General features: G+C 36.3%; 3 protein-coding genes across 6 annotated transcripts; 2 read left to right on the forward strand and 1 right to left on the reverse strand.

The window, feature by feature from the left end:
• The first annotated feature begins 934 nt into the window (after nt 1-934).
• On the forward strand, nt 935-2,196 carry LOC108836065 (uncharacterized). Its single transcript, XM_018609275.2, has 4 exons — nt 935-1,002; nt 1,128-1,229; nt 1,317-1,467; nt 1,667-2,196. The coding sequence occupies exons 3-4, from the start codon at nt 1,351-1,353 to the stop codon at nt 2,063-2,065; spliced, it is 516 nt and encodes a 171-aa protein (XP_018464777.1). The 5' UTR covers nt 935-1,002; nt 1,128-1,229; nt 1,317-1,350; the 3' UTR covers nt 2,066-2,196.
• A 4,229-nt stretch (nt 2,197-6,425) lies between these two features.
• Nucleotides 6,426-7,762, forward strand: LOC108844388 (40S ribosomal protein S5-1). Its single transcript, XM_018617641.2, has 5 exons — nt 6,426-6,510; nt 6,583-6,677; nt 6,888-7,159; nt 7,233-7,436; nt 7,529-7,762. The coding sequence occupies exons 2-5, from the start codon at nt 6,585-6,587 to the stop codon at nt 7,581-7,583; spliced, it is 624 nt and encodes a 207-aa protein (XP_018473143.1). The 5' UTR covers nt 6,426-6,510; nt 6,583-6,584; the 3' UTR covers nt 7,584-7,762.
• Nucleotides 7,763-7,857: 95 nt separating this feature from the next.
• On the reverse strand, nt 7,858-9,902 carry LOC130494387 (WRKY transcription factor 44-like). 4 transcript variants are annotated; one of them, XM_057004705.1, is made up of 5 exons: nt 9,636-9,902; nt 9,310-9,533; nt 9,115-9,231; nt 8,402-9,036; nt 7,858-8,320 (listed from the first exon to the last, which is right to left on the reverse strand). In XM_057004705.1, exons 2-5 carry the CDS (start codon nt 9,508-9,510, stop codon nt 8,008-8,010), a joined length of 1,266 nt encoding a protein of 421 aa, XP_056860685.1. In that variant the 5' UTR covers nt 9,511-9,533; nt 9,636-9,902; the 3' UTR covers nt 7,858-8,007. The 4 variants fall into 4 exon arrangements, with proteins under 4 accessions (XP_056860685.1, XP_056860684.1, XP_018474900.2 ...); XM_057004704.1 differs by having other exon boundaries at nt 8,402-9,042; nt 9,636-9,900; XM_018619398.2 differs by having other exon boundaries at nt 7,858-8,317; nt 9,636-9,898.
• Nucleotides 9,903-10,381: the final 479 nt, after the last annotated feature.

A 10,381-nucleotide genomic window follows, 5' to 3' on the forward strand; every position in this document is an offset into this window, starting at 1 on the left:
CTACATTTCCTTCATGTTTGAATTCCACATATGAAAGATTGACAATCTCGAGCATTCTATTGTCGCTACCATCTTCAGCTTTAAACATCACCTCCTATGCATTTACTTGCCTTCGAGTTAATTGTTTTTTTTGGTGGGGGTGGAGCTGCTAGTTATTTATTTAATGATCTTCATTTCCATGAATTGTACTTTCCCTTTGTTTATTTATTGCGGTTGTGATTGAACATAACGTTGAATAAATGATGAAATCAGAAACAAAAAGCTAATAACTTGAGAGTTATTAAGTGATCTTGATTGAAGTGGTAGGGTTCCTAATGAGGACAAGAATATACATATTAGTTTCAGATCTATGGAGGGTCACAAGATTCACCCCCTTTCCTTAATTGACTCATATGACTACCGTCCAAAAGTTATACTCTTGTTTTTGATACATCAACAATAGTGAAAGTATGCCGCATAACACAACCTGGAACCATAACATATAAATACTTAACACATAAATGCATGCAACCATAAAACTTTCATTTAAAAAGAAAGTTATTTTTGGAGTGTGTGTATTTTTGACGAAGAGATTTGTGACACTTGGTAAAGCTAGAAGCGTATAACGTTTTTTTCCCTTTGGAATTAACGTCAGAGAACACTGTGGATTAGCATCACCAATCTGTGGGATTCCTCTGGCTCACATGATATTTGTCGTCTCATATAATGTTTTAAAAAAAAAAACGTTACTGTGAAAACTTAATTTATAGTTTTCTTGATAAGGGTTCTTGAACAGTGAGAGGGTTTACAAACTCACGGGAGAATTGCAGATTTCTGTCTCTGCCAAAATATCAAAAGGTAACAAAAGTCCAAACCTGCATTGTCGTTTTGCTTACAAACAATATTATTTTACTGTCCCTACATCACAGAGTGTCTTTTTTTCTTTCAAAAAGAACTTCAGGGTTTTAGGTTTGTTTCTCTTTTCTCTCGAGTCAGTGGATTTGGATCTGTAAGAGTGTTGTGGTAAGTTTAGTTTTAAGATATGATGTTGATAATGTTCTTTGTTGAATGAACAATAAATGTAAATCATAATGTCATGAGGTAACAACACATTGGTCTTATTATTTTTATTTCACCCTTTTTTGCAGTTAGTTGTGGAGTCAGCTTTTACCACTTTGGTTCTGGTTGTTGAATATATAGAAAAAAAACAGTACGACAATTGATACCTTCAATTACAACACAAGATGCAGGTGGGTTTCTGTCTCTCTCTCTCTCTCTCTAAATGTATTTGTATATGAAGTTTTGTATGATTTTATCATTTGAGAAATTATATACAGAGGTCTATTGAGGACAAGCTCTTCAAGTAAGAAGATGGAGGAAGAAGAGAAGGAAGGTCTAAGAACTGTGGAGTGTCTAAGAGGAAGACTACTGGCAGAGAGGCAAGTTTCAAGGTCTGCTAAAGAAGAAGCAGAGCTCATTACCATAAAGGTAATTTCACATTTATCAACATTCTTGTTTGAGAAAAGCGTTTTTTTTCAAGATCTGGGTCTGATCAAGAACCAATAAAGAGTCATTCTTGTTGCTTAAGAGCCAAGAGAGACTCACTTGCTCTATTCTCTTTCATCTGGGTTTGGTAAAATGCTGAATTTTAGTTTCAAAGATAACCTTTAATATCTCTTGAAAACAGTTGGAAGAGCTGGAGAAACATCTGAAAGAAGAAATCAGATTAAGGGAAAAAGCAGAGAAGAGACTAAAGTTTCTGATGAAAAAGCTTGAATCCATAAAAAGCTCACGCAGTTCTGAAGAATCAGAGCAATTGAGTTCATCTGAAGCTTCTTGTTTGTCATCTATTTCCACTTCAGCATCCAAGGAAGGAGAAGAGAAAGAAACTCATGAAAATGGATTTGTGGAGGAAGATAAAACTGATCAAGCAACCGAAAATGTTGCTTCCATGGAGAAAGAGTCAAGTTCAAAGAACCTCAAAGACGTTTCTTCTGATGAAGCAAGTGCTGTTGCTTCAACCTCAAGTCACGAAGGAGAATCACAGGCTGGTATTGAATTTTTAAACTGGTCAGATACAGTTTGAAGCGTTCAAGAATCAAGGAATATCCACTTCTAATCCCCTTAAATAAACTTTGATTCATCAGAACAGTTTCTCTCAGGGTTGTTACAGCTACTAATAAATACTATGTAGTATAATATTTTTGTTGAAGATCATGATAAAGGGATTAATTAGGGTTTAGGACACATTTGAGTTGGACAGTATTAAATTCAAAGTGTTAGTAGAGATGGCCAGGACAACACGACATACGTCTGTGTCTTTCTTCTTGTGTTACTCTTTACTTTGTTATCAAAGAATGAAAGTGACGTTTCTTGGAAACTAGTCATGTGACCGCATAAAGGAAGCACTACACTATTCCCTGCAATTGCAATTTCAGGGATGGGCATGTGTTCTTCTTTTTTCCATTTCGGATCTTGACTCAGATTGAAATATGAACTAAAAAGATATGAACTAGTCTTAATCATGTTCACATGTTGGTTTTGATGCATTAGTATATCTAATGTTCTTCTGCTTTTATGAATATTTCGCATTTTAAATGTGTTTAGTGTTTACGTACATGTCCTTACTGTAATTTGCAAACTCCAGATCCTAGGATTGTCGGTAAGTATCATAGATACCAATAGAGATTAGGTGACGTAAACCAATTTGCATGTCCATGATCATTGGTTAGTCTCGATATAACTAACAAACTACGACTATTAGTATAGTTAAGACGTCCATTTCGTGAATTCAAAGAGATCTTTATACATAAAAGAGAGTTTCAATTTTTCCTGGGGTGTCCACATGGGATGCCAGCCTGGAAATTCGTTTAAGGAGAGCATGACACGTCAAAACGCAGCACTTCATTAACTCTATAATATGATGGGCTTTATTATATTACTGCCCGATGGCCCAATATCGTTAAATCTGAAATTTAGGGTTTACACAGTTTTTTCAATCTCGGACATCATCGACGCCGTTCACATACAACAATGGAGTTTGAACCGTCGTTTCACAGTTACAGATTCATCTCCTTTATGGCCTTCTTAAATCCATCAACCCACAACAACACGATCTGCCATTCAATACAACTATGTGTTCACGGCGGTGTATGTATACCTATAAAAAGCTTGGTCTTTTTCACTTGATATCATTCTCTTAATCAGTAAAAACAACAAAGCATCAGATGTTTTGTCTATGCGATCTTGCTCTCCTATCATGGCAGTGCACCATCTATGTGATCGGGCAGGAACACAATCACGTCAATATCGCTCGACCTTCCTTTCGTCAGATGCTCCTCTCACCTTCATAGATAGCCTGATCTGTAAACGTCTTCAAAGCATCATAGCAGCAGAACAAAGTCGCCGATCAGAGGATGGCGAAGCCAGTGGTGGAGACAAAGAGCGCGATGCTCAGAGAGACATGAACGCGGCGGAGGAAATCTGGATCCGAGAATAACAGAGGAGGCCGATGGTGAATTGGAGAGAAGAGAGAGGAGAGCCTTAGGTTGGTGAAGATAGGAGAGCGAATGAGATGGAGAAGATGAGATGTGAGAAGATAGGAGAGCGGTGAGATGGAGTTTAGCTGTGAGGCGTGGATGACGAATGAAGGAGGTTATGACTAGGTCAATAAATATATAATAAATATAATTATAATATAGTTATAATTAAGTACAAGAACTATATTATATCATCATTTTTTGTCACAATATCATCCATAAAATTATGCAATAAATATAATTATATGACCGTAGATTTCTGTTATCGCCCAATATAAAAAAGAAGATCAGTTCAGTTTTAGATAGCCCAATCAAAAACTAAAGAAAAAATAACGATGGAAGTTAAAATATTCCCTAATTACATCCCACCCACGTCTTTTTCCTGTGTCTTCTTTCTTTTAATTTTTACAAATTGATTTTTTTCCTAATCGCAGAAATGACAACTTTTTTTATTCATGTGATTTAATCATTTAACTAACAAGAAATCATCAGAACTTATAATAGAGCTAATTTTTTTCTTTCACAGACAAATTATAATTCATAAATTTTTTCAATCCTAAAAAAAAAATTTGTATCTACATCTGAAAATCTTAGTTAGCATCTACAAGATCTATACATTGACATCTATTCGGAATGATGAAAGATTTTTTAATTTGAAGAATTCTGGAGATTTTGCATGTATGATGGTGAAAACTTTTAAGTTCATCGGTTTCTAAAGATAGTTTTGACTTTACATGTAACTATAATTAAATATGTTCTAATTTGCGGAACTGTATAAGTGGTCAGTTTTTAAATGATTGTATGATTTGTTTAGTTGAAAATGAATTCTTCGAGAAAGTAACAAATGAAATAGTAGTAAAAAGATTCTAAAATGTGAAATTTTGTAGGATAAATTTGTAAAGTATTTTTTTGGTTATGAAACTTTTTTTTATTTAAATATATTTGTTATTAAGAAAATTGTGCCCCCGATTAATTATAGTTCTAGATCTGCCACAGGTCTAAGGGTCTTAGCTTTACGATTTTGTTCACGTCTTGAAGAGTTTTCTTTGCGTAGCTGCCATGCAGTTGGAGAACTAGGTTTTTTGGTGATGTTAGTACAGCACTTAGAGGCTAAGAAAACTGGAACTGACGTTTATCTTTGTTGTTATTCCACAAACAAATCGTTTTGATGGTAGCTTTTTGTAGCAGCTTGGTTGAGTTGGATTTGAGAGGATGCAAGAACTTGACAGATTTAGTGTTAGTTTCTCTGAACAAAAGCTGTGTGAAGTTGAGGAGCCTAGACATTGCAAGTTGTTGATTGGTTCTGAGTGATGAATTAGAGGCCTTTGTTATGAAGTGACAATGCTTGAAGAAGATTAATAATCGCAGTGAACAAGAGTATTGAGGCTGCCATGAAATGAGCTTCAATTTAATTAAAGTTGTTGTTCTTGATTCAGATGTTCTAGAACTGTTTATGTGAAGTATATAAGTCATTTAAGTGGAATTTTATTATCCTTGGTTTTCAATTTTCTTAGCTCTGTTTTTTTTCTAACACATGTTTTCTTTAGCTTTGTTTTGTTTCAGTTTTACCTTTTAATAATACTACACATTTATAAGATTTGGTCTTTTTAATTATAAACAGGACCAGCAAAGTGCATATTTTGAGACGATGGTTTAAAGTTATATATTCATATAATCATCTCATGTTTTGCTTTTTTCATAATCAAAATTCAACAAGTCGCGCTTCCAAAGCTGGATAATGATATCAGAATAACGGATAAAGCAATTACATAACTAAAAAAACTCACCGGTGAGATGAATACTAACTCAAGCAAACCCATACAATTATAATAGAACATAAACCAATTATTTTACCTATGATTTCAAACTTAAACCGACCAACAACACGAGCAACATTGAAAACATATTACTTTCTTGAAATATGTTAGCCGACCGCTTCTTTTTCAATTCGACCAATTTTTGAAAATTACATTCACCAGCTTTGTCTATTATAAATCATCTTCAGAAACATATACAATAAATCATATCACATCTATTCATCCTACAACTGCTCTTTTTAAATCAGTTTCTCGCACAAAACATTTTAAAAAGTCACCCGTCCTTATCAAACACATCACTTCTAAATGCAAAGCTAATATACAAACCAGTTGTTCCAACAAAAAAAGAAGCTAATATACAACTAAGAAGAGCCAGCCAATTTTTATAATCCAGATAACAAATAACGGATAATCCAAATGATGACGTAAAATAAACTAGATAAAGAATGAGGTCCAAAATTTTAAATTAATCTTATATGTAATTAAAATTAATACTTTCTAACCTAATAATAATAAAATTCCGCTATTACACTTTCAAATTGTCATGCATATGTTTAAATTTAGATTGTCATCCATATATTTAAATTTAAAGTGTCGTGCATATACTTAAACGTAAATAATAACCTCAAAATCAACTATACAGAGCTATTAATTTGATTGTAGATCTCTATATCATTGATACATATTTTATTTTCTAAATAGTATCGAAAAATGTTTTGAATTATAAATCCACAAAAAATTCATATTGACACTTCAAAAAAAAAATAAAAAAAAATACATAGCTAAACTAATATTTAAATTTGAAGTTATGAAAAAGTTATATTAAATATTTACTCTAACTATTTCAACTATTTTCGAAATAACATCCCGCCCGTAGGGCGGACCGACACTAGTAACTAGTATTGAATACAAGAATGAAAGATCATCATCATCATAAACTAATGAATGCACTTTCTAGAACTTAAAGCTCATGCCTGGCTCACGTTGTGGACTCGGCCCAGTGGAATTTACCCAAATGGGCCAATAATTCGAACACTTTTGGGCCCAACAAAGTCACATCTTAGTAATTTAGGGTTTCGATTATTCATTTGAGAACACTACCACCTTCTTCAATCAGCGGCTAAACAAAAACCTTACTTTACTTCTTCTCCACACGACATTTACAGAGATTTGAGGTATTATTCTTTTCTTTCATCTTCCTCTGCTTTAGTGTTCCCTCCTAATCATCTGTTGATCTTCCCTCCCAGCCATGGCCGCCGCCGTAGAAATCGACGCTGAGATTCAGCAGCAGCTTACCAACGAAGTCAAGCTCTTCAACCGTTGGAGCTTCGATGACGTCTCGGTATTCTCCTAACTAAACTAATGTTTTGTTCCTTGTCCGAAAAGTCTTGTCTTTTTTTTGTTCTTGCCAATCCTTCTTAGGTCCTGAGACACTCTCTGTTTTGTTTGGTTTATATATTTAGATCTTTATGTTTACTTACAAAGGCTATGTTCTGCTTAGTCTTGCAAATGATTAGGCTAAAGTTTTTGGGTTTTTGATTTGAGTATGTAGGTCACAGACATTAGTCTTGTTGACTACATTGGTGTCCAGCCTGCGAAACACGCAACCTTTGTTCCCCACACTGCTGGAAGATACTCTGTGAAGAGGTTCAGGAAGGCTCAATGCCCTATTGTTGAGAGGCTCACAAACTCTCTCATGATGCACGGGAGGAACAACGGTAAGAAACTGATGGCTGTGAGGATCATCAAGCACGCCATGGAGATTATCCACCTCTTGACTGACGCCAACCCCATCCAAGTCATCATTGACGCCATTGTTAACAGGTAAATGTACTTTCTTGCTTGTTGCTAACTATCAACAGTTTTCTCATGATGTTTGTTTTATTGGGTGAGGCAGTGGTCCACGTGAAGATGCTACCAGGATTGGATCTGCTGGTGTGGTTAGGAGGCAGGCCGTTGATATCTCTCCTCTAAGACGTGTGAACCAAGCTATCTTCTTGCTCACCACCGGTGCACGTGAAGCTGCCTTCAGAAACATCAAGACAATCGCTGAGTGTCTTGCTGATGAGCTCATCAATGCTGCCAAGGGATCTTCCAACAGGTAATACTCCTTACATTTGTCTGTCTCCTAAATAGCTTTGCAATTATGTTTGTTAGTAGCTAATACTAATAGCATCTTGTCTGTCTTTGCAGCTATGCTATCAAGAAGAAAGATGAGATTGAGAGAGTTGCCAAGGCCAACCGTTAAGGGATCTTCTTTTGTCCTGAGTTTGCATTGTATCTCAAAGACCTTTTGTTGTGCTGCTTTCCTTAGCTTTTGGATATGTTTCAGACGATGCTCGTCTTATCTTTAATGAAGTTTTGACGCTTTAAACCACTTTTGATCTTTGATCAAATGGTTTCATAATTAAGAATATTTCATCTATATATCTCTAATCTCAAAGTTGATTACTAATCACACCCAACATACTTAACAAATAAATCTACAAGAAAATGATTATGTATTAATCTATGTTTGACACTGAAAATGAAACACTCTTTTTATTTGCTTTTTTTTTCCTTTTGATTTCTTGTCATTACAACTTTTATGTAAAATAAAATAAAATTAACAATGGAAACAAGAAAATGAATAATGAACTTTGCTATGAAGATTGAAGAAGCAGGAGGAGGCATCAAATGGCTTGATTAGAATGTTGTGTGGAGGTAAAGGGAAGAGCGGGCGAAGTTGGAGGTCTTAAGTGCAAATGGTGGTTGTGTTTACCTTCATAGGTTGTAATGAAGGCTCTTGGATCATCACTCGCCCTCTCAACATGTTTCCTTGCTCTGCAGTTTGCACTCGTGCATCTGTAATAACTTCTTGGATGCGCATTGCCTCCAACGACCTTTTGACCGTACTTCCTCCACCTGAATCCATCTTCAAGACTGTCTGATTCCCCAGAGCTTTGTGATACTCCTGTTTGACTCGCTTGCTTCTCGTTCTTCCTGCTCTTATCAACAAACTCATTTGTATCAAGTAAATGAAGAAACTGGTGTCTGAAATCAATCTAAAGCTTTTGATGATCTTACCTTCTCTTGTTTCTGCTAGGATCATCAAGCTCTCCTTCATCACACTGGCTACTACTTCTACAACCAGAATCTGAAGTCCCACCACTTGAGTTAGCCGGTCTTGGAACAGCAAACTCAAACGGTGTTATAACACAACCTTCATTCATCCTCTCTGTTATGCTTTTAGATGAGTCACTGCTTTGAGTACTCCAAAGAGGATGGTAATAGACACTGTTAGGGTCTTGTCCTATTGATCTTTCCGAAGCCAGCTCTCTCTGTGGTTTCTGAAGCCCTGAAGAGGATGATGATGAAGCGCGCCGCGGAAGAGGACAAGACGGTTTGGAATGATTATGCTCACCTTGATACACAATCTCCGAAGCCTGACCACCCATTGATCTCTCTACTTTCTTCTTGACAGGACATTTAGGGTGTGTGCATTTGTAGTAACTCCTTGGACAGTCACTTCCTTTGACTTGCTTCTGTCCGTACTTCCTCCAATTGTATCCGTCCACGGAAGATCTGTCTCCACTCGATGTCTCTGATTCGTTGAAGGATGGAACCCTAGGGACTAGGTTAGGACCTGACCTACCTTGGCTACCACTCTTCCCATAGGAGGAGATTGCTTCGCTTTGTCTCCAAACCTGTTGACGGCTTCCCTGAAGCTAACAAAGAAAGAGAGTCAAAACGAGTTTCAAGAAAAATCTTGATCTTGTAACCTTAAGAAAGAAACTTACCATATTAGCCAATGCAGAGACAGTTGCTTGGGAGACAAGCTTTGCTTTAGGTTTATAAACTACATAGCTTTTGCTGTCTGAATCATCACAAGACTTTCCTTTGTCCTTTCCGTCAACCTAATGCAATGCTGGAGATTCAGAAAGAAGCATAACAATGGCAAGAAAGAGACAAGTGTAGGTAGTTAGATGAATAACCGGTGGATATGAGACAGAAGCTACCGCTGGCTGTTTGAACCTCAGAGTCTTTGGTCTTATAGCAGCAACGTCTACAGCCTCATGGGGAGATATGGTAACTGAATCAGTTAAAAGATCAGTGAATGTCCTGATGCTAGAGCATGAAGGCCTTGAAGCTATTGGTTTTGCTATTACCACTCTTTCACTCTCTTTCACCTCCATTTGAATCTTAAGTAATCAAGATTCTTCAAAGAAACAAAAGATTGTGTTTGGACGGTGAGAAACAGCAAAACCTAGATCTTGATCTATATAGTAATACTCAAATAAGAGGACAAAGTAACACTCACGGTGAGAAAGATCATGCGAGATCTGTACTTCTGAAAACGACTTGAAGAAAGAAAACCCTTGTCAGGAGTTAGGAAGATGATTCGGGCTTTCTGGTTGTGGCTCGTTGATGTATACGTTCGTACCAGTTCGGTTCGTTGAGGACGCGCCGACACTAACACGTGTCAAGGTGGGGTACGTTAGATGGATCAAGGTTCGTACTTCAGATGAGCTAAATCTATAGTGATGAAGAAGGTGGTGAAAAGGAGAGAGAGAAGGAGACAGATAGTTTCGTTGAACGTTAGTTGAGTTTATAAAGCTCTTTGAAAGTTGGTTGGGAAATGCGGCCAAAGGAACGACGACGCTTTGTTGTTTTGTTGAAGCACCAGCGACCAAAGGGACTTTTGGTTGTTGAGACACACGCACGAGCTTGTTCTGTTCGAAGTTAAACACGTGAACTGAGCCATACCACCTTATTATTAGTACAATAACCTGAGCTCAATCGTATCGAACCTAAACCGGTTTATTTCTTTGTTCTTATCCCAATTTCCATATTATATAATTAAACGTGGATTATTATAGGGAACCGAAACTAAAAATATTGTTAATGCACTAATCTAAGAGAATAAAATATCTCAATAAAATGAGTTTTCAACGGAAGCATTTAACAATTGTTAGATTGAAGTTTCAACAACTATTAGTGTTGACATTATCAACAGTCTAACAACACAGTTTGTTAGGTTAGATAAGAGTTATTAAAAAAGTTGGT

This window comes from Raphanus sativus, chromosome 3 (assembly GCF_000801105.2).
Source record: "Raphanus sativus cultivar WK10039 chromosome 3, ASM80110v3, whole genome shotgun sequence".
Lineage (NCBI taxonomy): Eukaryota > Viridiplantae > Streptophyta > Magnoliopsida > Brassicales > Brassicaceae > Raphanus > Raphanus sativus.